At 49.5% G+C, this 27,001-nt stretch overlaps 2 protein-coding genes across 6 annotated transcripts in view; one reads left to right on the plus strand and one right to left on the minus strand.

Annotated features, from left to right (window-relative positions):
• MTA3 (metastasis associated 1 family member 3) overlaps positions 1-27,001 on the minus strand; it is a 215,591-nt gene that overhangs the window by 2,762 nt on the left and 185,828 nt on the right. For both annotated transcript variants that reach the window (XM_063618107.1, XM_063618108.1), the window contains exon 17: positions 1,561-1,728. In XM_063618107.1, coding sequence (XP_063474177.1) covers positions 1,561-1,728 — 168 coding nt within the window. The remainder of the gene's footprint in view (positions 1-1,560; positions 1,729-27,001) is intronic.
• HAAO (3-hydroxyanthranilate 3,4-dioxygenase) lies at positions 726-26,935 on the plus strand. Of its 4 annotated transcripts, XM_055243660.2 has the most exons (10): positions 731-1,491; positions 5,342-5,420; positions 10,085-10,168; positions 10,521-10,627; positions 23,401-23,490; positions 23,801-23,844; positions 24,129-24,274; positions 26,097-26,165; positions 26,348-26,430; positions 26,510-26,935. In XM_055243660.2, exons 1-10 carry the CDS (start codon positions 1,412-1,414, stop codon positions 26,586-26,588), a joined length of 861 nt encoding a protein of 286 aa, XP_055099635.1. In that variant the 5' UTR covers positions 731-1,411; the 3' UTR covers positions 26,589-26,935. The 4 variants fall into 4 exon arrangements, with proteins under 4 accessions (XP_063474184.1, XP_063474185.1, XP_055099635.1 ...); XM_063618114.1 differs by lacking the exon at positions 23,401-23,490 and having other exon boundaries at positions 726-1,491; XM_063618113.1 differs by lacking the exon at positions 26,097-26,165 and having other exon boundaries at positions 733-1,491.

Genomic DNA, 27,001 nt, shown 5'->3' on the forward strand with positions numbered 1-27,001 from the left:
AAATAAAGAAGGTGGTGTGAGTTATTTGGGTGCAAAACGACATTCTAGAAAGAAGTGCTCAGCTAAAACTGCTAGATAAATCACTAAAAAAAGGAGAGAGAAAAATGAAAGAAAAAAAAGAGCGTCAGAGAGGAAACGGGAGGGTCTCAGTGGGGAATTCGGCTTCCTATCTGTCTGGGTTTTGATTTTGAGTTGCACCAGAGGAGTCTTTATGTCTGGAATGCTGAGAAAACCAGCCCAGGCCAGGCGGGCTGTGAGGGCAGGATTTGGAGGCATTTAGTTTCTTAAACTCTATAGTCTGGATTCTGGTGTCAGGGGCCTGAGCCATTTTCCTCCTCCCCTATCCCCCAGCTCCCACTCCCTCCAAACTTCCTAAGAATTCTGAGTCCTGCAGAAAGGCAGGCTTCTCCATCCTCCACATCCGCGCAGATTTCTCTCTCCTCACACATGCACGCCCAGGCCCAGCGCCCCAGCCCCTCACCCCCAGGATAACTGTTAGAGTCTCTCACACGAGGCTGTCATCATAACACCCCGAGATTCCCGAGGGCTAGGACACTGAGGCCGGTGTCCACATCTGCCAAATTACTCCCATAGCTGCGTGCGAACAGAGTATGTTCCTAAGACGCCTAAGGAGTTCGGCACGGGGCTCGGGGTCCACTGCGACACTGCGCGGACAGCGGCCGCTCGGCTGGGCCTCAGGTGGGAGGGCTCGCAGTCCTGCCCTGAGCCCAGGCTCCGCAGCTCGGCGCCTGCACCGCTCCCCTGCCGAGCCGGCGGCGGAGTCTGCCGGCCGCACGCAGCAGGTCTGGGGCTCACCTTGAATCGGGACCTGCGAGGACCGCCGTGCGGCTTCCCGCTGGGTGAGCGCCGCAGCCCTGAGTGGCCGGGCAGTCATTCCCCTTTTCCAGATGGGAAAGCCAAATCTTGAGCCCAGCGCCAGCACCGTGTTCTCAGCCGCTGGGACTTCCAACCCGCGATCTCCCCACTATAGTATTTCTGGGGACCTTCCCTGGGGTTCCCCTCGGGGCGTAGAGGGAAGTAACGTCTGGGAACAAGCGCCCAGGAAGGGTCTGGATTCTTTGTCCTCCGCCGGGAGCAGGCCCCACCGCAGGCGCCCGTGTGGGGGGCGCCCCGGGGACGGTGACGGGGACCGAGCCCCTGCCCTGCGGAGAAGCAAGCGGCGCGGGCCGCCGTTCCCCAGCGCTGCGGCCGCCGCGCTCGCCAGGGCCTGGGGTGGAGCGGAAGGCGGCGGGCTCCGGTCAAAGTCCGCGGGCCCCAAGCCCCCACCACGGGGTCGCGAGGGCTTGCTCCGCCTCGTGAGCTTGGGATTCTGGTTAAAAAGGCGGCTGGGCGGAGCCGCGGGCCTCCGACGGCGGGAGGACAACGCTGCGAGGAGGCGCCCAGGACAGTCATGGAGCGCCGCGTGGGAGTGAGGGCCTGGGTGGAGGAGAACCGGGGCTCCTTCCAGCCCCCGGTCTGCAACAAGCTCATGTGAGTCCAGCGCCCCCATGGCCTCCTCCTGCCCTCGCCTCCTCCCCCCTCCTCCATCTGCGCCCTCACCTTCCAGCTCCGAGTTCCTGGACCCAGAAGCCTGCAGAAGGGCGGCTTCAATCTCTTGGTTCTTGGGGGAAGATGGAGACAGCCTGTTCCGGTTCCACCACATCGGTCTCTTCCTCTTTCTGGTGACTGTGGCCTTGACTTCTGAAGAAGGCTGAGCTGGTTCTGAGGCTGTAGGAGATGAGATGACAGGGTGCACCCCTCCTTCCAGGGCTGAGAAACAATTCTCCAACCCCAAGTGACACTGTGCATTTTGGGAAAACTCAAAAGTGTGGGGAGGGTGGTTTTCAAGGCAGAAGTGCACTAGAATGTAGGCCTGGGGGCAGCCAAATCATACACCCCAACCCTGTCCCAGAAGCCACAGGCAAAGGGGAAGGCAGAGAATCCGCTCCTTTGGGAAGATCTTGATTTCTTGCTTTTTCCAGGGCCCCTCTTTGCAGGTGTGCACGAACACACACACACACACACACACACACCACACCACACCAGACCCTCCTAGGCGACTTCTGCCAGTAGTCTCTGCCTCCAGCACCCAACAGGGTTGGCCATCCAGCTGCCATCTTTCTCAGGCAGACCTCTCAGGCCCTCCCCTGTGGTATGGTCACTTCCCTCATCCCCCCAGTTCCAGGGCGGGGCCTCACATGCCAGCTAGATCAAGGTTCACATTCCCCATTTTTGCTGTGTCCACAGGACATGGTCAGAAGGGTGGCACCTCAAAGCAAACAGCAGGCCCAGGACTATGCCAAGTGTTTTTACATCATCTCATCGCATTCTCACAGTAGCACCGTGAGGGGGGATTTTCATAAGTGACTTTTCTAGTGTCACAAAGCGCCTGTGGGGTAGGCTCCAGACTCAACCCACGGAGCAGTTTGACTCCAGAGTCCACGCTCACTCTTGGTCACCATGCAATACCACATGGCCAACAGTCAATATCTCCCCAAAGATCTCTTCTACCACTGTTGTTGCCCACCCCCAATCAAAGATGTAGCATCATCTTTGCCTCCTTCTACCACTTCATCCCCGTCTGCGGTCGCTCCTTCTGTCCTCCCATCGCTCCCCCTGAGGTCTCGTGTCCATCTTCCCAGGCCTCTCCCTAGCATTCGGTGGTTTGCTGGCATCATTGGTATTCTTGCTTCTGCTGTACCATGCCCACCTCCACCTTCGTCTTCACAAGGCAGTCTCCTTGTGTGTGTGTCTGTGTCCAAATTTCCCTCTTTTAAAAGAACACCAGACATATTGGATCAGGGGCTCACCCTACTCTAGGATGACCTCATCCTAACCTAACTACATCTCGAGGACCCTATTTCCAAATAAGGTCACATTCTGCAGTACTGGGTGTTAGGACTTCAACATATAAATTGTACAGGAGGGGTTACTATTCAGCCCATAATACTCCTAAGCAAGGTGAGAAGCTGCTGAAGAGTTCTGGGCAGAGGAGGGCAGGTCTGGTTTCTGCATTCTGACTGATGGGTTGAAAGAGTTCTTGAGTGGAGTTGTTTAAGAATTGTCTGTATGTACCTAAGTTACATCTCAGTGAAGTTGATTTTAAAAAACAACTTTCAAGCCGGGCACAGTGGTTCACGCCTGTAATCCCAGCACTTTGGGAGGCTGAGGCGGGTGGATCATTTGGGGTCAGGAGTTCAAGACCAGACTGGCCAACATGGTGAAACCCCATTTCTACTAAAAATACAAAAATTACCTGGGCATGGTGGCACGCACCTGTAGTCCCAGCTACTCAGGAGGCCGAGGCAGGAGAATTGCTTGAACCCAGGAGGTGGAGGTTGCAGTGAGCCGAAGTCGTGCCATTGCATTCCAGCCTGGGTGGCAAGCAAGACTCTATCTCAAAAAAAAAAAAAAAAAAAAAAACTTTCCAGGTTCCCGGGCACCCCTTAGGCCAAGACCAGACTCCATGGCTGGTCCACCCTCCTGGTCCAGCCTTCTCAACGTCGTTCCCCAAGCTCACCCCCAGTGCTTCTAATCTCAGAGCCTCTGCACCCAGCTCTCCCGTGCACACCCTTCCCCAGTGAAGTTCCTCGCAGCTTCCCTCCCCTCCTTGAAGTTCTATGCAGCTTTAAGTTCTTTAAGCATGGACTGTTCATGTCAGCCTCCTCCTGCCCTGCGACCTCATCCACCTTTCCAAACATCAGGTCGACACGTGTGTTTCTGGCTTATTGGGCCCAGCCTCCCAAAAGGGAAGGAAAAGGAAAGAGACTGGCTCTTCCTTCTTGTCTCCATGCCTCCCAGCTGGGCTGGAAAGCAGCCCACAGGACAGCACACTCAGAAAGGACCTGCCAGTCTAGTCTGGGGGCTCAGACCTCCCCCATAGCCCCTCCCCTGCCATCCACACCATCATCATCCATGCAGGCAGCCTCTAGGCTGCTGTGCCCTGTGTGTACAAATGGTTTCAGACCCAGCACCTCCCCTTCCCAGAGGAAAGCCATCGCCCCTGCCTTCCATGGCAGGGCCACCTGAGAACACCCTGAAGCCCCACCCAGACACATTCTGCTGCTTATTCACCCCAGGGTCTGCACCCTGAAAGGGGACCCTGCTGTGGGGATGGGGCGGGCTGTTCTCAGGAGGTGCTGAGGTATTTTTCCCATAAAAAGGTAACACCACACCAACAGCAGAAAGACTGAGGAGTTTGGGCACCTTTTGTTCAAACAGCTGACTAGATGCCCCCACAGACCCAGCGCCATCGTGAGAGTCAAGGAGCCTGGGACCTGACTCAGGTTCAGTCATTCCCTGGCTTTGTGACCCTCTCTTGGTTGGCTAAATCGGCTGTAAAATGAGAGGGTTGTATTGAGTTTATTTATTTATTTATTTAAGACAGAGACTCCCCCTGTTACCCCGGCTGGAGTGCAGTAGCACAATCTCAGCTCACTTCAACCTCACCTCTCAGGTTCAAGCGATTCTCGTGCCTCAGCCTCCCAGGTAGCTGGGATTACAGGTGCCCACCACCAGGCCTGGCTAATTTTTGTATTTTTAGTAGAGACAGGGTTTCACCATGTTGGCCAGGCTAGTGGCCTCAAGCAATACATCCGCCTCTGCCTCTCAATGTGCTGGGATTACATGCATGAACCACCACGCCCAGCCGGGTTTATTTATTTTATCAAATACTTAAATAGTGCTTACTATATGCTAGGCACCATTCTGAGAGCTTCCAAATATTAATTCATGTATTCTGTTTAAACTCTGTGAGGTAAGAACTGTTCCTCTATTTTACAGATAAGGTTAGTAACATGCCTCAGGGCCTGTGCTTGTGAACACATGCCACACTGACTTGACACCGCCCGAGGCCCCTGCTAAATGTCACGGTCTCCTGCATCCACTGAGCCATGCCTCCAGCCAGGGGAGAGTGCAGGGTCCTATAGTCAGACAGCATGGGTGAGTGGCAGGTCAAGGTCGTTTTGCCCCTACACTGCCCCATCCAGGGAAGGGGCCTCTAATTTGCTACTCTCCTATAATTTGAGCTCTTGATCCTGTGATCCTGGTTGATGAAGCCATAGATTCACCACCACATCATTCCCCTTGTTGGGTCAGACGATGTCGGGGGACACACAAACAGGGACAGATAGACACACAGACACAATCCCAGACACATAGACACTTAGATGCACGCAGGCATGAACTAGAGATGAGAGTTGGGGGACAGGGACAGTGAGGCCAAAACAGCCCTGCTCCTCTCCCAGGGGCCCTCAGGCTCCCTCCTGGCCCCCACAGGACCCCTGCTCTCTTCACTCCCAGGAGATGGTTTAGAACGTCTCCCCCACTTTGCGCATTGCAGGCATCAGGAGCAGCTCAAAGTCATGTTCGTCGGAGGCCCCAACACCAGGAAGGACTATCACATCGAAGAGGGTGAAGAGGTAGGTTTGACTGGTCTCCCTGGATCTAGGCCTGTGGGCAAGGAGCCTGGCCCTGGGGGGAGGGGGTGCTTCCCACTCAAGGCCCAGAGATGATGGACTGGAGAGAGGTGGACATGTGGCTGATGAGTGGAGAGGGGTGGACATGTGGCTGATGAGTGGAGAGGGGTGGACATGTGGCTGATGAGTGGAGGGGGCACAGCTGAAATCATAGGGCACGACTGCTGCCTCCAAGCTGGTGGTCAGGCAGTGACGCCTCCACAGCCAGCACCTCTGCTGGGGGAGCCCCAGGAAACAGTCCACACCCTGCGGGTGAGAGAGGCTTTATCCGTGGGGCATCCTCCCCCTGGATATAGGGGCTGGCCATGTTTGGGGGGATGTCCTGGTCCCCTCCCCACAAACTTGACAGATTCAATTGGTCTCCAAAATAAGATCATCCCCCACAGACAGGGGCAAAGTGCAAAAACACTGTGGGTGAAGGCTGGGCTGAGTGGGTGGCGGGGGGAGAGCAAGGGGCTGAGAGAGGAGGAGCTAGTGGCTGAGGGGTAGTCATGGTAGGGGGGTGCCTGGAGCTGAAGGAGGAGTTGGGGCTGGGTGGCCCTTCCTTAACTAGAGGCTGCAAAACCCATTCGTGGATTGTGGCTGGGGCAGGTGGGAGGGGGAATTTGCCTTGAATCACCTTTTGCACCTTGAAGTTTGGACTGTGCTTCTCTACTACCTACCCCAAAATAAATAAACAAAGGCAAAATTTAAAGAGAAAGGTGTGTCCCCTTAAGGAGAGACACAGAATCTCCTCTGGTGGAAAAGGATCAGTAGAGGGGCTCCCCATCCTCTCGGGGAGCCTCATTCTGGGGGTTCAAGATCCAGAGTCCAGCTTGATCAACAGCCTCTGTCCCCACTGAGGGCAGCCAGGCCACAGCCAGGGACTGTAGTGAGCATGGGAGAATCACTTGTTCAACAAATATTTGCTGAGCACCTCATGTGTGCACTGGGACACCCAAGGCTGTATGGAGGAACGATGGGCCCTGGGCCAGCAGAACCAGCCAAGCCCTCTCACACTCCAGGGGCCCTGCACCTCTCCTGGCCACCCCCTTCTCACAAACACACCTCACTGGAGACCGTTTCCTTGGTGGAAAAAGTCAATAGGAAAATCTAAAACTATACTGAGGAGGTGGGTAGACCTGGCGTGGCTATGGCATGGGAGGCACAGCTGGCTGCAGAGTCTTCCAGAGGCTTCTGCCTTCTCTGTTGGCCCTGGTCTCAGCACCCGCCTCTCCTGTCTCCCTCTGTCTTTGCTTCCCTTTTCGCCCCCTGCTGCCTCTGCCCTATGCCCCATCCCATGGTTTCTCCAAGCTCAGGTGCCTGAGTGTCCCCTGCGGGGCCTGGCCAGCAGCCCGTGTCCTGACTCAGATGGCAGCTGAGTGATGAGGAGGGCTGGCCAGCGCAGGTGTCCTCACTCTGGAGGGATGCCCAGGTGTCTGGGAGGAATCTGGCTGGAGGCGAGCTTGTCACAGGGCTTGGTCCCACCCTGCTGAGGTTTTGGTGGCAGGGTGGTGCAGCACTTGGGCAGCGTCAGGGCTGAGGGTCAGCCTCCTCTCTGTCCCTGCCTATCCTCACCCAGCTGGAGCCTGGGGAGACTCCAGGCTGTGCTGTGGAAGTGGCGTAAACTCAGGGTCCGGGCTCCTGAATAAGTGAGAAAAGGGGAGTTGCTCAGACCTGGGTTCAAATCACACCTCTTACCAAACCACACTTTCCTCCTCACTGAGCTCTGCCTTTGCAGTAGTGGTCAGGGTACCTCCAGCTCCCTGGCCCGGCTCGCCACTCCCCAGCGCCACCTACCACCTGTACTCCACCTACCTCACTCCTTTCTTGGAGCTTGCAGGTGCAGGGGGGCCAGAGGCAGATGAAATTGCATTGGGGGAATTCTCTGCCGCTTACTAACCCCGGGATCTTGGACAGGGCACATCATGTCACCTCTCCAAGCCTGTTTCCATAAGCACATGGGGACAACAGCCCCTGTCTGGTGGAAGAATTCAATGTGCATAGAGTATGTGCACGGAGCCTGGTGCAGAGTTGGTGCTTGATACGCATTGTTCCTCTACACCTCTCGCCCTTTCCGCCTGGCTGCCTGAAAGGCCTTTCCAGGTCAGAAAGCCAGATTCTATTCATTATCTGCCTGAGCCAGTACAGTTAATCTTCTAGCCAGCCCCAGGCCCCTAAACATCATTTACTTCCAAACTAAGCATAATTCCTCTAGGATTGCCCACAGCTGTTCGGGATTTTCTGCTGTTCAGTGATCTGTACCTCTGCTCCAGGCCAGGCCTGCCCCTCATCACAGGGAAGGCCTCTGAGCAGGGGACAAGAGCGAGAAAATATCGTGTAGCCTGCCCGGTAAGGGTTTAAATCCGGCCCAGAGGGTCACTCCAGACTCCCCTCTCCCAACTCTTCCTTTGTCCCTCCTCCCCTCCCTCACTGTGAAAGTTCCCTAGACACACACACACACACACACACACACACACACACACACACACACACACACACACAGGCTTCCTCCCAGCTTGGAGAGTGGGGGAGGAGAGCATACTGAAATGCTCCCTATAAGAGAACCTGGTAGGTTTCTTATTATTTGTATTAAATAATGTTTATGGGGTTTTTGTTTGTTCATCTTTGTGTTTGGTTTTGTTTTTTAGGGAGGGGGTCTCACGCTGTCACCCAGGCTGGAGTACAGTGGTGCAATCATAGCTCACTGCAGCCTCAACTTCTGGGGCTCAAGTGATCCTCCCACCTCAGGCTCCCAAATAGTTAGGACTACAGGCACACATCACCATACTCAGTTAATTTTTTCTAGTTTTTGTAGAGATGGGGTCTCACCATGTTGCCCAGAATGGTCTCCACTCCTGGCCTCAAGTGATCCTCCCATCTCCCAAAGTGCTAGGATTACAGGCATAAGCCTCCACATCCGGCCTATGGGTTGTTTTTAATAAGGAAAGTAAACATTGTTCCTTGTAGAAAATATGAGAAATATAGAAAGAAAAATCCTTACCTCATCCATAATCCCACCACGCAGAGGGCCGCTGAGAACAGGCTGCCTCTGTTATATTTGTATTGCTACAAACTAAAGCCCTGCTGGGTATAGTTTTTAATCTTTAACGTAACTTTAGCATTTTCCATTTTCCCATTTTATTAACAGCTATTCAAAAACGTAGTTTTTAATGGCTGCGTAATGTTCCATATTTCTAATCTACCATCATATATTTACATTTCTCCTGTAATTATATTAGCATTACTTTTGTCATTCTTACCATCATCAATACTAATAGCTAGAGGCCTATTGAGGGCTTACTATGCGCTGAGCACATATGTGTAAAGCATCCCTGGCATCTTCACTGCTACATTTTGAGTAGATAACTGTCATTATGTAGATGAGGAAACTGAGGTACAGAAAGGCTAACTGAATTGACCAAAGGCACACAGCACCCTGGCAGAGCTGAGGGCTTTTAACTATGCACTGCATTAAAAACAGCCTTGAATGTACACCACTAGGCAGGTATGTCTCTGATGAACTGAGGTCTCATTCCTGAGGTGGAATTACTGAGGCCAAGGTTGTATGGTGACCAGCTATCTGGATTCACCCAGAACTTTCCCAGTTTTAGCACTGAGGGTCCTGCATCCCAAGAAACCCCACAGTCCCTCCAGGGGTGTGAAGTGCCCAGGCACTTCATGCCCATGGCCAAGTTGCCCTTCAGAAGGGTGGTGACTATTTGCCTAGTGGCAGACTGCAGAGCCACATCTCTCTAGGTCCCTCGAGGTCAGCTTGGTTTCTCTTAGTAGATGCTGTTGATAACATTCCTTCAAGTATTTGGCTGGGGCTTTTAACACCCAGGCAATGTGTGACTGGTAGAGAGAAAGCCGGTCTGCCTCCTCCTCTTCCTCCCAATTCGATGGGGTGATCTCAGTAAATTAGGGACTTAGGATGGAATCGGAAAAATGAAGTAGGAGCGCCCCCGCCCACCCCCCGCCCCCAGGAGAGCACAAGAGGCATGTGCTCCCATCCCCCACAGCCCCTAACCCATCCCAGGCTGCCAGCAACCTCCACAGCCCCACCCCTTGCCAAGGCGTCACTCTGGCCAGTGGCTCTAGAGCCACATACGGCCTTGGGTCCAAGCTGTGGCTCCAGCTGGAGAGTAACCAGCTATGTGACCTTAGGCCAGCTGTTTTACCCTCTGAGCCTTGGTTTTCTTTCTTTGTTTTCTGCTGATTGGGGTTAATGATACCTTTGGAGGTTGCTGTGAAGGTTTCTGGTGGAAAAGTGCCTGGCACAGCCCCTGGCACACAGTAAATGGGTGGGTTCCCTACCTGACTGCTGGATCATTCAGTTCCCCAGTGAGCATTTCATCCAGCTCCTGCCCTCCAGCCAGGCAACCACTGTTGCATCCTGGGTACTCTGGTCATCACTTGCATGTCCAAGACATGATCCCATGTGTCCCCAGCACTCCATGGCATGCACTGGGATACAGGCCTCGGGACAGAAGTGACGGAGCTGCCCATCAACTCCAAGGCCTTCAGAAAGTTTCTCAGGTTTCCCAGTCAGAATTCAGGGCCTGGGCAGTGGCCAAGGACCTGGAAGAGAAAGTAGGGAGGGTCCAAGCCTCTCTCCTGTCCCACAGGTATTTTACCAGCTGGAGGGAGACATGGTTCTCCGAGTCCTGGAGCAAGGGAAACACCGGGATGTGATCATTCGGCAGGGAGAGGTGAGGCCGGATCCCAGCAGGGTGGGGAAGAGAAAGGCGGCCACAGCTGGAATCCACCCTGTCCACTCATCCTGGCCTTGGCTGAGGTCTTGTCCTCCCTGCCTTTTCCTGCTCTCCCACACCTTCCCCTGCCGACCTGCCCCTTCCCCATCCTCCCTCTTCCATGCTGCCCCATCCTCAGCACAGTCCAACATTCCCTCTGGTTCCCCAGTGTAGAGAAGAGGGCCCAGGGTAGACAAGCAGTACCCCTTTGCTGCCCGGGGGTCAGCTGGGGATGCCCAGGATGTTGGGGGCGCTAAGGTCTCCAAGAGGGATAGCAGCCTCACCGTGCACCTGATCTCTACCACTGCAGATATTCCTCCTGCCTGCCAGGGTGCCCCACTCACCACAGAGGTTTGCCAACACCGTGGGGCTGGTGGTTGAGCGAAGGCGGCTGGAGACCGAGCTAGATGGGCTCAGGTAAATTCTGTCTGGAGGGCTGGGGCAGAGAAAGGGCAAACAGCAGAGGAGCTCAGCTCCAAACTGCAGCTGAAGGGATCCTAGAGAGACTCAAGAAAGCGCATCCTGGCCACTGAGTGAGCAGGAGGGCTTTGCAGCAGAGGCAGTGGAGATCCTGTCTTTGTTAGCTGATGGTGGAGGGGTAGAGTGGGGTGGACCTGTTCTCTGTGACCCCCTGGAAGCTCACTCAGCCTGATGACCTTTGGCTGGAATCAGAATCTGTGGTTTCTGCGTGAGGTTGTGAACCTTGAAAATTCGAGACAGGTCTCAGTTAATTTAAAAGTTTATTTTGCCAAGGTTGAGGACGTGTGCCCGTGACACAGCCTCAGGAGGTCCCGACAACATGTGCCCAAAGTGGTCACAGCACAGCTCGGCTTTATACATTTTAGGGACACATAAGACACCAATCAATATATGTAAGATAAACATTGGTTCCGTCTGGAAAGGTGAGACAACTCCAAGCAAAGGTGGGAAGACTCAAAGTGGGAAGGGGGCTTCCAGGTCACAGGTGGATAAGAGACAAATGGTTACATTCTTTTGAGTTTCTGATTAGCCTCTCCAAAGGAGGCAATCAGATACGCAGTTTTGTCAGTAAGCAGAGGGGTAACTTTGCATCGAATGGGGAGCAGGTTTGCCCTAAGCAGTTCCTACCTTGACTTTTCCCTTTAGCCTAGTGATTTTGGGGGCCCAAGATATTTTCCTTTCACGTTTCCCCCTTTTCTTTTTAAAAATCTTTTGGAAAAAGCATTTTAGAAGAAATTGAGTCTCTGGTCCCAGGTTTTGTCTGATCTCTCATGGCTAGGATGGTTTCTTCCTAGACGGGTAGATCCCAAGTTATTAGGGAAGTTCAGTTTTAGAAGGTTGTGAAGTCTCATGTCTTACAAAGAGAAAATAGGGGGAAGAAGGGAGAAAAACAACAATCAACAGAAGAGCAATCCTGGAAAATCGATATAGGCCACATTACTCTGAAGTTCACCCATCAGTAGGCAGGTATGAAAGTGGCTTAGGTATGTAAATTGGTTGCTGACATTTTCTTCTGAAGTTTAAGTTGTCAGGCTTCAGTTTTCAGGACTTTAAGAAAGCACAGCTCAGCTTTCACTGACTCCAAGTTAGGAAAAACAAACAAAAAAAAAAGAAGTAAAAAAGTTGAAAACATTATTTTGAAGACTTGTAGTCAAGAAAAATTAGAATTCAGTCCAAATTGTAGAAAAATAATAAAAATTGTAAAACATTAGGCAAAACTAGAATCTAAGATCAGGTATACTATAGTTTTCAAAACATAATTTTTCTCTCTCCAGTTTCCCATTTTTACTAAAGACAAATCATGGTAAGACTGATTTGCTTTATTATACTTGGCCTAATTATTTGTATACAGGGCAGCAAGAATAATTTTTTTTTTTTTGAGACAGTTTCGCTCTTGTTGCCCAGGCTGGAGTGCAATGGCACAATCTCAGCTCACTGCAACCTCTGCCCCCTGGGTTCAAGTGATTCTCCTGCCTTAGCCTCCTGAGTAGCTGGGATTACAGGCACCCGCCACCACACCCAACTAATTTTTTGTATTTTTAGTAGAGATGGGGTTTCACCATGTTGGCCAGGCTGGTCTCGAACTCCTGACCTCAGGTGACCCATCTGCCTCGGCCTCCCAAAGTGCTAGGATTACAGGCATGAGCCACCACACCTGGCCAAGAATAATTATTTTTTACACAGGCTTTTAAATTGGCTTTGATGGAACTTTGTTCCATAGAAGGAATCTCAGATAAGACCTTTTTTTAAAGCCAAGCCTAGCCATGGATATGTGCTATTAAATACCTATGAGTTGGGTGATCTTCTTGAGGTTCCAAGGTAAACTTGGGGCTTTTGGGCCTATCAGAGACAGGGCCTTTACTTACCAGAGGTCAGGAACCCTATACAGGGAAGGTATGAGGCCAGTTTCCCTAAGGGGTTTTTATTGGCTCCATAAACCAAGCTTCATTCCTTAAAGGAAAGCACACCATTCCAGTCAAAGCCTTGATAAAGTAACTAGTTTCTCCAATTGTGTCTTGTTGCAAAATGAAAACAGATTCTTATTGCACTTATGCACATAACTGTACTGCCATAAGTTACGAATACTCACAAATAGCTTCCAAATTCTGGAGAAATCAGGTAGAGAGAAAAAAATATGCTCCAAATTTTGTTAATGGGAGTGTACTAAATTGTTTTGTTTTTGTTTTTGTTTTGTTTGTTTGTTTTTTTTTTTTGGGGACAGAGTCTCGCTGTGTCGCCCAGGCTAGAGTGCAGTGGCACAATCTCAGCTCACTGCAAGCTCCGCCTCCCAGGTTCACGCCATTCTCCTGCCTCAGCCTCCTGAGTAGCTGGGACTACAGGCACCCACCACCATGCCCGGCTAATTTTTTTATTTTTTTATTTTTCGTAGAGACGGGGTTTCACGATGTTAGCCAGGATGGTCTTGATCTCCTGACCTCGTAGTCTGCCCACCTTGGCCTCCCAAAGTGCTGGGATTATAGGCATGAGGCACCGCGCCTGGCCGGGAGTATATTAAATTGTTAAAAGCTGTCAATAGCACAAAAAAAAAGTTTCCTTGACTCCGAAAAAACAAAATAAAACAAAGGATCAGCAACATTGAAAGCAAAAGTAAAAAAGATTACTTTAGTTTTCTATGAGTTCAGTTTACACAGTTTACTCCTGTTCTGCTTGATACACATGAACATTTCAGCTCTCCATGAGAGTCCTGAAAGTTCTTCTTCTCTATTCTAATGTCACAATCTCCACAATCTCCAAAGTTATCAGAAACCTGCATTTAAGAACACCTGTGTTTGCCAGGCACGGTGGCTCACACTTGCAATCCCAGCACTTTGGGAAGCCGAGGCGGGTGGATCACGAGGTCAAGAGATAGAGACTATTCTGGCCAACATGTTGAAACCCCGTCTCTACTAAAAGCACAAAAATTAGCTGGGCATGGTGGTGCATGCTTGTACTCCCAGCTACTCAGGAGGCTGAGGCAGGAGAATTGCTTGAACCTGGAAGGCGGAGGTTTCAGTGAGCCGAGATTGTGCCACTGCACTCCAGCCTGGCGACAGAGCGAGACTCCATCTCAAAAAAAACAAAAACAAAAACAAAAACAAAAAAACACTTGTGTTCTAGAGCTGATTATAAAGCCACCTCCTAAAGATAACCAAAACAAGACAATTGTCTGTGAATGACAAAAACTTTTAAGGCAGCCATAGTCAAAGACACAGTTGGCAAGGAAATTTGTTACCTCTGTGGCACACAATAATTTAATATAATTATGATTATTACTGATGATGCACACTGCTTTATCAGGATTATAGGAGTTTCCCATAATTTTGGAATACATACCAATAATATATTTATACGAATACAGCCTAAAGAAAACCAAACACCATTTCATATTTGACAATGCTTCCTGTATAATTTTTATGCCAAATAAGCCAAACTATGTCATTTTTGGACTTCAGGGAACTCAATATCTTAACAGATTAATTAGGTCAGAAAAAGACATAATTTATCATTTGATTTTGGAAAGTTTGTCAAATATCAAAGGTTTAAAACTCTTGATATCACAATATAGGCTCATTCATTTAACCAAAGTAATAACTCAAGGATTTCAAAAAAGGTGAAAACCTTCATTCTTTGAGAAGAGACATAATGTTCCAAACAATAAGCTCTAATAAAAATAGCATGAAGCCGGGTGCAGTGGCTCATGCCTGTAATCCCAGCACTTTGGGAGGCGGAGGGGGGGGGATCATGAGGTCAAGAGTTTGAGACCAGCCTGACCAACATGGTGAAACCCCGTCTCTATCAAAAATACAAAAATTAGCTGGGCGTGGTGGTGTGCACCTGTAATTCCAGCTACTCAGGAGGCTGAGGCAGGAGAACTGCTTGAACCCGGGAGGTGGATGTTGCAGTGAGCCAAGATCGCGCCACTGCACTCCAGCCTGGGTGACAGTGAGAGTCTGTCTCAAAAAAAAACTAGCATGAACCCAATTAACTATAGTTTTCAAAATTATATCTTGACTATAAGATATAATTTCCATAAGCCTTTCATAACCTTTATTTAGGAGTCAGTTAATGCTTCAATAAAACCTTTTTAATCTGACACATGGGCCCATATGCTGGTCTTGCATCAGTGTACCTTTGACATTAATGACTAATTTATAGAGAAACTGAACTTATTTATTTATTTGAGATGGAATTTTGCTCTTGTTGCCCAGGCTGGAGTGCAATGGCGTGATCTTGGCTCACTGCAACCTCCACCTCCTGGGTTCAAGTGATTCTCCTGCCTCAGCCTCCCAAGTAGCTGGGATTACAGACATGAGCTACCATGCCTGGCTAATTTTGTATTTTTAGTAGAGACAAGGTTTCACTGTGTTGGTCAAGCTGGTCTCGAACTCCTGACCTCACATGATCCACCCGCCCCGGCCTCCCAAAGTGCTGGAATTACAGGCGTGAGCCACCACCACACCCAGCGAGAAAGTGAACTTATTTTATCTCTCAAAATTGGTCCTTACAATCTCCCATGCCCACCTCTTACATGATAGTCCCTGGGGCCTTGAGGAGTTGAATAGCTTTAATTTCTGTCCCTGTGTTTCAGGAATGCAGTTTATTTTGATTGGCATCGTCTACTGGGCCTGAAGATGGGGCTTTAGTTGCTGTCAGTGTTTAAACTTTAGCAGGACTTGGTCAGGCACAGTGACTCACGCCTGTAATCCCAGCACTTTGGGAGGGTGAGGTGGGCAAATCATGAGGTCAGGAGTTTGAGACCAGCCTGGCCAACATGGTGAAACCCCATCTCTACTAAAAATACAAAAAATTAGCTGGGTGTGGTGACAGGCACCTGTAATCCCAGCTACTTGGGAGGCTGAGGCAGAAGAATTGTTTGAACCCGGGAGGTGGAGGGTTGCAGTGAGCCAAGATCATGCCACTGTACTCTAGCCTGGGTGACAGTGCAAGACTCCATGTCAAAAAAAAAATTAGCAGGACCTGGTGTCCTTTTCAGACCCAGGAGTCAAAGCCCTGTAACTTAATGTCACAAGGACATTAAAAGCACATACAGAGAAATACACAGATGTAATAACCTTAACTTTTGAAAAAATTTAATCAGTTTTTTTCCTAAGCAACCCAAAACTTAATAATAATGTGACAACTTGATCATATAAAAGTTTTTGGGTTTTTTTAATAAATCCTCTTATTGTGACTTACACAGACCATTCATGCTACGCTTGGACTTTCTGGTTTGTCCTTCCTTCTTCAACAACCAGTCATTTTACTCTACAACTAAATTTACTGTACAAGAGTCTTTCTCATATGAAATTATTTCTCTTTAAGCTTTCTTACCACAAAAAACCTCTTTGCTTTTATAACTTTCTTTACATCTCTTTTGTTTCCTGGTTGCTTTTACCTTGTTTTATACATGACCTTTCAATAAGCCTTAAATTAGACAGAATGGTTCACTTTTTTTTAAAAGGACACACCTTTTTTTTTAGAAAGAATGTTTTCCTACAAATATATTTTTATTGGAAAGTACCCAAATAATGAAATATCTATTATTTAATTTAACTTTAGATTCTAAATTATGACAAGTTTGTCTACAAGTATTTATCCTATTGCATTTATGTAATTATTTTATTTTAATCATTTACTTAGATTATTTCTAAAAACTGTGATTGTCATTATTTAAAGTTATGGAACCACCATTGCAAAATTATAACTAAGACAGTGAAAATGATTTGACCTAACTGATTCCATCTTGCTTCTAACCTCCAAGCTCTCCTTGTTCATTTCTGGGTATAGGCCAAACTAACTTTGAAAGGAACTTAGTTTAGTTAATTCTAATTAGGGGCTCTAGCCCCTTTTTATATTTTCAGCAGTGAAACATTGTGTACACAGCACATACAAAGACGTCTTAGGCATGCTAATAGAAGTGCATCTCATAGATTCATAACAACTTTTTTTCCTATCTTAGACTTTCAGATTATTTTTTTTCTTTTCTTTTTTTCTTTTTTTTTGTGATAGAGTCTTGCTCTGTCACCCGAGCTGGAGTGCAGTGGCACAATCTTGGCTCACCATGACTTCTGCCTCTCAGGTTCAAGCGATTCTCCTGCCTCAGCCTCCTGAGTAGCTGGGATTGCAGGTGCCCACAACCACACCCAGCTAATTTTTTGTATTTTTAGTAGAGACAGGATTTCACCATGTTGGCCAGGCTGGTCTCAAACTCCTGATCTCAGGTGATCGACCCACCTCGGCCTCCCAAAGTGCTGGGATTACAGGTGTGAGCCACCAAGCCCCGCCAGACTTTCAGATTCTTGATAACCTGTTTTACAACCACAGGCAGTTGTCAGCTAAATAGCCTTAAAGTTGCATATTAAAGGAAACAACTCACCAAATGCGGTGGCTCATGCCTGTAATCCCAACACTTTGGGAGGCTGAGGTAGGTGGATCACGAGGTCAGGAGTTCAACAGCAACCTGGCCAAGATAGTGAAACCCCATCTCTACTAAAAATACAAAAAAATTAGCCGGGCGTGGTGGCAGGCGCCTGCAATCCCAGCTATTCAGGAGGCTGAGGCAGAGAATTGCTTGAACCCAAGAGGCGGAGGTTGCAGGTTGCAGTGAGCCAAGATCACACCACTGCACTCCAGCCTGAGTGACAGAGTGAGACTCCATCTCAAAAAAAAAAAAAAAGGAAACAACTCAGGTGAAAAATCAAATAGCAAAATTTCCATCATAAGGTAGAGAGATTAAGTCTGATGGTGCTAGAGGGAGATTAAAGATGGATGCTGGCTGGGCATGGTGGCTCATGCCTATAATCCCAGCACTTTGGGAGGCAGAGGCAGGTGGATCATCTGAGGTCTGGAGTTTGAGACCAGCCTGACCAACATGGAGAAACCCAATCTCTACTAAAAATGCAAAATTAGCCAGGCATGGTGGCACATACCTGTAATCCCAGCTACTATGGAAGCTGAGCAAGAGAATCACTTGAACCTGGGAGGCAGAGGTTGCAGTGAGCCGAGATCATACCATTGCATTCCAGCCTGGGCAACAAGAGTGAAACTCTGTCTCAAAAAAAAAAAAAAAAAGATGGATGCCAAGTCAAACATAAAATTACAGAAATCTGTCACAGGATTGTATAAGAAGACCAATTTTGTTTAGATAGGGACCACCTATCTTTTAACTGGATCTCTGAGCTCTGGGCAAAGCCCACACTGAATCCTGGGTCTCCAAAAAGGGAGAATTATTATGAGCTTAGACCACGTGATGCTTTTACAGTGCACTTTAAAAAAAATTTTTTTTAAACAAAGACATTTCTAAGTGTCTAAACCACACTCTTCCACACTTGATCTTAGCCAAAGGCCCAGAAGTGATAAAACCACACTCTTCCTTAAAAACTCAAGAGTAAGAGTAACCTCAGTTATAATAACTATTTTAGTAAAAAAAAAAAAAAAACAGATACCACAATATAAAAGTAAGCAGTTTAAGAGCTGAGACCAATTTATCTTTTTACATTCCTGGGGTTCCATAAGGAAAAAGAGATTTCTCCCCCAAAAGGAGTCTAGTGCCTTCTTCATTTTCTTTAAGAAACCTCAGGCTACTATAAACTATTTTAGGTCCCTCATGCAGCAGAGGGTGCAAGAGAAAGAAGAGACGGCAGAAGTAAATGAAGAAAACAGAATTCAGTCAACTGAGAAGAAAAAAACTTTTGCTCAAAAACAAAACAAGGTCCTAGGAGGAAAAACAAAAACAAAAACATGAAGGTTAAATACACACACACACACCTTGGATGTTAGCTTTTAATTAAGCTGACTTTTAACCATCGAGCTCCTTTAAAAAAATCTTTTTAAATCTCATTACTGCACTTCAGCTGGAAAAAAATGCTGCTGTTTCAGAAGTACAGCCATTGCTCTTTCGGTTTTGCCTGGCTAGCAAAAGGTGGCCTTGTTATGTAAATCAAGCCCCTTAGCAGTCAAAATAAAAAATCTTTCATCTTTTTTTTCTCCTTTTGCTGGCCTTTTTTCTCCCCCCGCCAGACCACCTTTTTTTTTTTTTTTTTCCATGACAGAGTCTTGCTGTATCACCCAGGCTGAAGTGCAGTGGTGCAATCTCGGCTCACTGCAACCTCTGCCTCCCGGGTTCAAGCAATTCTCCTGCCTCAGCCTCCTGAATAGCTGGGATTACAGGTGCGCGCCACTGCGCCCAGTTAATTTTTGTATTTTTAGTAGAGATGGGGTTTCACCATGTTGGTCAGGCTGGTCTGGAACTCCTGACTTCATGATCTGCCCACCTCGGCCTTCCAAAGTGCTGGGATTACAGGTGTGAGCCACTGTGCCCGGCCCTTTTTGTGTGTGTGTTGGTGGGGAGGGACAGGGAATTTAGCCACTCCAGAGGCCTTGTTTCCCATAATTTGGAACTTCTTTAGGATTTTATCAAGTCAGGTAGAGCTGATCAAACCCAATGGGAAAAAGACTGAAACAACAACCAAACAGAAACAAACAGCAACAACAACAACAAACGGTGAAGCAAAACAAACAATCACACAGCTTCTATGATCACTGAGTGCTCTAATGGGAAGGAGAAATTAAGAGCGGCTGATTGTTAACTTTAGCCAAAACAAACCCCCAATTCAGCTACTTACCTAGGGATGGGTCTCAGGCTCAAGACAGCTCTCTACCATCCTAGAAGCAGGAAAAAAAAACCCTCCTTTTCCCTATTGGAAGCAAGCTCAAATTCCATAAAGGAGTTACCTGCCTTCCATTGTCACGGAAGCAGGAAAACTTGTTGGAAACAAGTAAAACTCCAAAAAAAAAAGGGAGTTGTACAGCAAAATAAACTTTAGATCTCGACCAAATTTGGGGAGATCAGGGATTCTCTAGAGGGGGTGCTCCCAGACCTCAGCAAATTTTTCTATTGGTTTGAGCCATAAAGTTAGCTCACACTGGTACCAAGCACCCTTAGGAGATTTGTCTAAGGTCAGGGAGACCTCCACTCAGAATCCCTTTGTGATTATCAAAATGTCAACTCCAAAAATTTGAGATAGGTCTCAGTTAATTTAGCAAGTTTATTTTGCCAAGGTTGAGGATGCACGCTCGTGACACAGCCTCAGGAGGTCCTGTTGACATATGCCCAAGAGAGTCAGAGCACAGCTTGGTTTTATACATTTTAGGGAGAGAAGAGACATCAATTAACATACGTATGATGAACATTGGTTCGGTCTGGAAAGGCAGGACAACTCAAAGCAAAAGCAGGATGACTCAAAGCAGGGAGGGGGCTTCTAGGTCATAGGTAGAAAAGAGACAAATGGTTGCATACTTTTGAGTTTCCGATTAGTCTCTCCAGAGGAGGCAATCAGATATGCATTTATCTCAGTGAGCAGAGGGGCACTTTGAATTGAATGGGGGGCAGGTAGCTGGGCCCGGTGGCGCACACTTGTAATCCCAGCACTTCGGGAGGCTGAGGCAGGTGGATCGCAAGGTCAGGAGATCGAGAGAGACCATCCTGGCTAACACGGTGAAACCCCGTGTCTACTAAAAATATGAAAAATTAGCCGGGCATGGTGGCGGGTGCCTGTATTCCCAGCTACTTGGGAGGCTGGGGCAGGAGAACGGCATGAACCCAGGAGACAGAGCTTGCAGTGAGCCAAGATCGCGCCAGTGCACTCCAGCCTGGGTGACAGAGTGAGACTCCATCTCAAAAAAAAAAAAAAAAAAAAAAAAGAATAGGGCAGGTTTACCCTAAGCAGTTCTCAGCTTGACATTTTCCTTTAGTTTAGTGATTTCAGGGGCCCAAGATATTTTCCTTTCACAAGGTCTCCTGGGAGGGATGGGATGTGGAAAGTGGGCCAAAGGGGTTCCAAAGTCACACCCACCTCCCCCAGTGCAGCCAGAACTGCTGCTTCCTCCCAGAATTTAGAGTCATGGCCAGTGCCTCCCTTGGCTTGTTTCTCTACCCCAGCTCATTCCACAACACACACTGACATCTGGATGGCACTTGCTATGTGCCAGATGCCTGGCTAAGGCCTTTGCATGTATTTATTCATTGAATCTTCCCAACGATCCTATGGGGGAGGTGCTGTTATCATTACAAAGAAGTTAAAGTTGCTAAAGCATTACTTGCTAGATCTGGCATTATAGAGAAATATGGAGTTAGGGCCAGGACACTATAGAGAGGAGTGGGAGTCAACACCAAAGAGGGGAAGAACATAGGCTCCGCTGTCGGCATTCTGATGCCATGGCCGGGGTTCTCATTTGGTTCTGATCAGTCACCTAATTCTCTTCCTCTGAAAGGAGGAAGAAACCTATTGCTCAGGGAAATAGATTTTCCAAAAGCTCAACCGTGTTTTGTTTGGTTGGGTTTGTTTTTTTTTTTTTTTTTTTGATACGGGGGCTCACTCTATCACCCACACTGGAATGCAGTGGCACGATCATTGTTTGTTATATTTTTTAACTAAAAAAAATTCAAGTTTCCCATCAGGTCACCAGGATCAGGATACTTTGGCCCACATCTTTTGTTATAATAGGCATTTTTAAAATACTTGTTGTTTTTCTGATTATCAAAGTCATACACATTCATTCTCAAAATTTAGAAAAGTACAGGAATGCAAAGTGAACAAAATTAGAATTACTTGTTACTAAAAGGATAAATTTGATGGTATGTGAATTATATCTCAAGAAAACAAAATAATAAAAAAGGGAAAACAAAAAAAATTGTCATGTCACCAGTGAAACCTAATGAAACCTAAACTTCCATCTTGTCTTATTTCTATGCATACCTATATCTTTTTTTACTTAAAAGAAACTCATGAGTATTTCTTCTTTTTCTTTTGAGATGGAGTCTTGTTCTGTCACCCAGGCTGGAGTGCAGTGGTACGATCTCGGCTCACTGCAACCTCCACCTCCTGGGTTCAAGCAATTCTCCTGCCTCAGCCTCCTGAGTAGCTGGGATTACAGACATGCACCACCATGTCTCGCTGTATTTTTAGTAGAGACGAGATTTCACCATGTTGGCCAGGCTGGTCTCTAACTGCCAACCTCAGGTGATCCACACACCTCAGCCTCCCAAAGTGCTGGGATTACAGTTGTGAGCCACCACATTCGGCTGAGTATTTCTTACACTATTAAATCTTTTCAAAAAACACAATGGCTACATAATCATTTACTGCATAACAGTCTGTTGTAGAGACAGACACGTGGTCTTATCTTGTAGAAAAAATTTGTCACAAGGGACTTTAATTTAGGGAGTCTGATGGAGAGGATGGGGTCCTCAATATCATTTTACAGCAAATTCAATAACACATTTCATCTGGCTGCTTTTGACCTTTAATGAAAGCCAGGGACTCAACATTAAAATGCCACTCCAAAGGCAGTTCCTGGAGGGCACTGCCATCCAGTTATGAAGCTTTCCGGTGGCCAGCTCCATCCCAGGATAGGATTTAGGCTGCCAGGTGGGTGGATGCACTGTGTGTCTGTAAAGCATCTCCCATCAGCAGGACCATATCTCTTTTAAGAGCAGACAGAGCTGGCCTGGGCCCAGGAGCTGGGCTTGGGCATTAGACATTCAGTTAACAGGCGTTCCTGGCACCCACCATGTGCAGCACACACAGGGGCCTGGGGCCCATCCCAGCCTGCCAGGTGCTCCTCAGGCCAGGGGAGGAGCTCACTGAGCCAGGCTGGGGGCTGGGGTGGGCTTTAGGGGTCCACTGAAGGCTATATGTACATGTACATGGGCCTTACCCCAGAAAAGAGGTCCAAAGCTTTGCTCCAACTCTCAGAGGCAATCATGACCCTGAAAGGAGAAGAACCCCTAAACTGGGGGACATCTTCTGCATGTTGGCTTTTTTTTTTTTTACTTATTTATTTACTTTTGAGACAGAGTCTTGTTCTGTCACCCAGGCTGGAACACAGCGGTGCAATCTCGGCTCACTGCAACCTCCGCTTCCCAGTTCAAGCAATTCTCCTGCCTCGGCCTCCCAAGTAGTTGGGATTACAGGCCCTTGCCACCATGCCTGGCTATTTTTTTTTTTTCTATCTTTTGTTATGCCTCGCTATTTTTTGTATTATTTATTATTATTATTATTATTATTATTATTATTTTTAGTAGAGACAGGGTTTCACCATGTTGGCCAGGCTGGTCTTGAACTCCTGACCTCAAGTGATCTACCCGTCTCAGCCTCCCAAAGCGCTGGGATTACAGGCGTGAGCCACTGCGCCCAGCCATGTTGGTTTCTTAAGTGTCCGTGCACTCTGGCCTAGAGCACTGCAGGCCAGCAGAGCGTTCAGCCACTGGCCCTGGTTTCAGGCTCAGCCTCAGCTTCCTCTTTGGGAAAAACGAAAGAACTACGATTAGATGCTAAGTTTCTAAGATTGTCTTGAGACTGGACTGCTTCCGCCACTTACAGGCTGTGTAATCCTTGCCAAATTGCTCAGCTTCTGTGAGTCTCAGAGTTCTATCTGCTTTGTCTAGTTTTGGGAACTAGTTTGGGTCTAGTTTTGGGAACTGGGGAGAGCCGTGTGAATTCTGGGGATAGTAGCCCTCTCAGGGGGTGCACGTGTGCTTCTGAAGAGCAAGGTGTTAAGTGACCAGTGACCACTAGGGTGTGCTAACAGGGGTGGAGCAGACAGCAGGGCTCTGCAGGGACTTCCACAAGCAGAGCCAGGCCTGAGTGGGGCTGCCCTGAAGCCACCCAGATGGGGACAGCAGGGTTGCCTGTCCTCTGCTCTGGCAGGTACTATGTGGGTGACACCATGGACGTTCTGTTTGAGAAGTGGTTCTACTGCAAGGACCTCGGCACGCAATTGGCCCCCATCATCCAGGAGTGAGCCCCCAGCCCAACCCCTGCCTCTTGCTTTCCTGGGGCTCTGCATCAGCACCTGATGGCCTGGGAGAAAGTCTCCCCTCCCAGGGTGGGGATCCTGGCCCAGAGAGCCCACTGCTGGGCCAGGGGGAGGGGGAAGCAGCAGCATAGGGCTGGGAGGGAAAGGATGGCAGACACACAGCTGTGTGAGGGCCACATGAGTGTGTGTGGGCTCCTGCACCTGACCGTGAGTGTGGTGTATGTGTGTGTGTCACTGGCCACTCCAATGGGAGTGCTCGCCACTCCTGCTCCTCCCTGTTCATCCCTGCAGGTTCTTCAGCTCTGAGCAGTACAGAACAGGAAAGCCCATCCCTGGTGAGGCTGCTGGAAACTGCCCTTCTCCTTCCCTCCCTCCCCTTCCAAAATGGGATGGGTTTTGGTCCAGGGGACCTGGGAGTCTCTTTTTGAATACTCTGCCCAGTCCTCAAGGTACTGAGAAGATGGCAGCCAATGGTACCCCCTACATGGCTGCTTGATCACTGAGCTGGATCCAGAGCCTGTTCTGGCAATTGAGACCTGGGGCCCCTGGGAACGGGGCCCACTGGGGCTGGGCGGGCTGGGTCCTGAGGATACCAACTATAGTCATGCTGTGGGTACAGACCAGCTGCTCAAGGAGCCACCATTCCCTCTGAGCACACGATCCATCATGGAGCCCATGTCCCTGGAGGCCTGGCTGGACAGCCACAGCAGGGAGCTGCAGGCAGGCACACCACTCAGCCTGTTTGGGGACACCTATGAGACCCAGGTAATGCAGTCCTGGGGCATCCGGGGCATCCTCCCAGCAGCCCGGGAAAATGGGAACCAGTTTCTCTCTCACTGCCTCTCTCTCTCTCACTGCCTCTCTCTCTCTCACACACACACACTCACACAAACACACACACACACACACACACACACACACACACACACACACACACACACACACAGCCCAGAGGTTGTAGACATGAGCATAGGCCTTTGTGCTCCCTCCCTGACACAGAGGGCGATGGCTTTGCTCTGAGCGAAGTCTGTGGAGGCTACATGGTCCCAAGCAATTTTAAGATCTGAATTCACTTGCAGAGTTGAAGGTTCCCCCACTCACTGGCAGCTTCCTGAGGGTCTGCAGTTTTCCCCTCGCTAGGAATTCCTGAGCCTTCAGCCAGTCACAGCCTTCGAAGCCAAAAGGCAGAGAGTTGTTTGGGAGTGAGGGCTGAGTGGAGCGAGGGACTCAAACAAGGCTGACTTTCTTTCATTCCACATTTATTAAATGCCTGTTATGTTTCAGGCTTTAGTGGGAGAGTAGGATAGAGTTACTACCTTAAAGAATGTATAGTTTGTTAAAGAGATGGACAAGTTAATCAACAATTGCCACAATCATGTGATAAAGTATCAGATAGAAAAGCTATAGGAAGCTATAGAAGGATAAAGGAGGAACCCAGGCTGAAAGGAAAGTCAAGGAAGGCTTCCTGGAGGAGGTGACGTGCACATTGCATTTTAAAGCTAGTGTAGGAGTTTGCAAAAGAAAGAAAGGGAGGTGGAGAGAGCATTCTAGGTGAGGGAGAAGCATGAACATGAGCTGTTTCAGGCTTGAAACAGCCTGGCACTGGGAGCAGCTGAAGTTGGCCAGAGGCGGGGCGGGGGGGTGGGGGTACAAGTGTGACTGGTGGACTGTGGAGCAGCAGGCAGGGCCCAGGTCCTGGTAGGTCTGCTGGGCTAGGCAAGGTGGGAGGATTTGTCCTAAAGACAACAGCACTCCACCAAAGTATTGAAGCAGGGGAGTGACAGGTCAGAGTGGTGTTTCTGTACCATATGTGGGGATGAGGCTGGGAGGGCAAGAGTGGTGCAGGAAGACCTGTGTTCACCTGTGCTTTACGGCTTCCCACTGGCACGTCCCGTGGGCTTTAAATGAGTCAATCTGTGCAAGGATGCTCATGGCCACAGGCTTCCCACAGAGGCCTGGCCTGCTGCTCTTGGGTACCAGGGACGTCCTGAGCTTACACAGGGCTGCGAGAACATGCGCACATGTCACAGCAGTACCACTCAGCCCTGCACCCCACCTCTGCCATACCCTGCTCTTATCTGCTTCAGTTTACACTAATGAATATGCACCCTCTCCGGGGCAGCAGGAGCATGGCCCTGCACAGTAGCTGTGTGCTTCCAGGCCGGTGCATGTCAGAGAGCCCTCAGCCTCACCCTCCTTGTCCTCTCCTCCTCCTGAGGCCAAACTCATAACCTCTCTTGGAGAAAGGGAGGTGGCACCCTCTGGGAAGCTGATGTAAATGCGTCCCTCGTGTGCCCTGGTGAGCATGCCTTTGCATGAGCACACATCAGAGGGACCACGGGTGCACTGCACGTGACAGGCAGGCATGTGTCATCCCAAATACCTGTTGCAGTGGCGGGCACAGGGAGGCCTGCAGCCCAGGCAGCCCTCCTCTCCAAGTTCTGGTCTCTGCTCAGCACATGGTGATGGGGCTGTTTTATGGGCCCCAACCCTGCTCCAAGCAGGCCTGGTGTCTGGGGGCCAGGTTCAAGACCATCTCCCATGTGGGGCAAGAAGCACCAGAAGTTTCTGTTTCACCTCCCACCAGGTGGTTGCCTATGGGCAAGGCAGCAGCGAAGGCCTGAGACAGAATGTGGACGTGTGGCTGTGGCAGCTGGCAAGTGGGGCCCAGGGACAGGGTTGCAGAACCCCCTGCCAGAGGGTATCAGCCCGCTCCTGGGCCCTGGGCTCCCACACGGGGCCCACCCTTGGGGCCTTGGGGCCCAGGCAGACTCAGACATTCACCCAGGTGATGAGGCCCAACGGTCTCCATTTGATTCTCCTGCTCCTCTTCTCCAGGAGGGCTCCTCGGTGGTGACAATGGGGGGACGGAGCCTGAGCCTGGCTCCTGATGACAGCCTCCTGGTGCTAGCTGGGACCTCGTGAGTATGCGGGGAGGGCTTTCCCTGGGATCCTCAGGGTCCAGCTGTGTGTGACCCCTGCTCATCTGTGTGTCCACAGGTATGCCTGGGAGCGAATGCAAGGCTCTGTGGCCCTGTCTGTGACCCAGGACCCCGCCTGCAAGAAGCCCCTGGGGTGACCCTCTTGCCATGGCCTGAAGCAGCCACAGGTGTGCCAAGCACCCTCGAGTGCCATCCCTGCCAAACAACTCTCCTAGCCCCCACTACCTCTCTGTGTACTGCCGCTGTGTCCCCTACAGACCTGGACATTGTTGTCACCCACCCTCCTGCCCTTCTCAGCCCAGATGCCACGCCCCTGGGTGGGCAGCAGCTCCCCATCTTCTCTGGCAGCCTCAGCCCACTGCCTTGCCAGTCTTGCCAGGTGGTCTACCCCCAGCCCGCTCCTGCCCATTCCTCTGTCCCTGCAGACTCAGTGCAGCACTTCCACACCAAGAAGGCCCTCAATAAAGGTTTCCTGAGGAACACACACCTGGGGGTCTGCCACAGGCAGTCATCGCTGGCCTTCCCATGTGCCCCCCAGGACCATGTGGCG

Source organism: Symphalangus syndactylus, chromosome 14 (assembly GCF_028878055.3).
Source record: "Symphalangus syndactylus isolate Jambi chromosome 14, NHGRI_mSymSyn1-v2.1_pri, whole genome shotgun sequence".
Lineage (NCBI taxonomy): Eukaryota > Metazoa > Chordata > Mammalia > Primates > Hylobatidae > Symphalangus > Symphalangus syndactylus.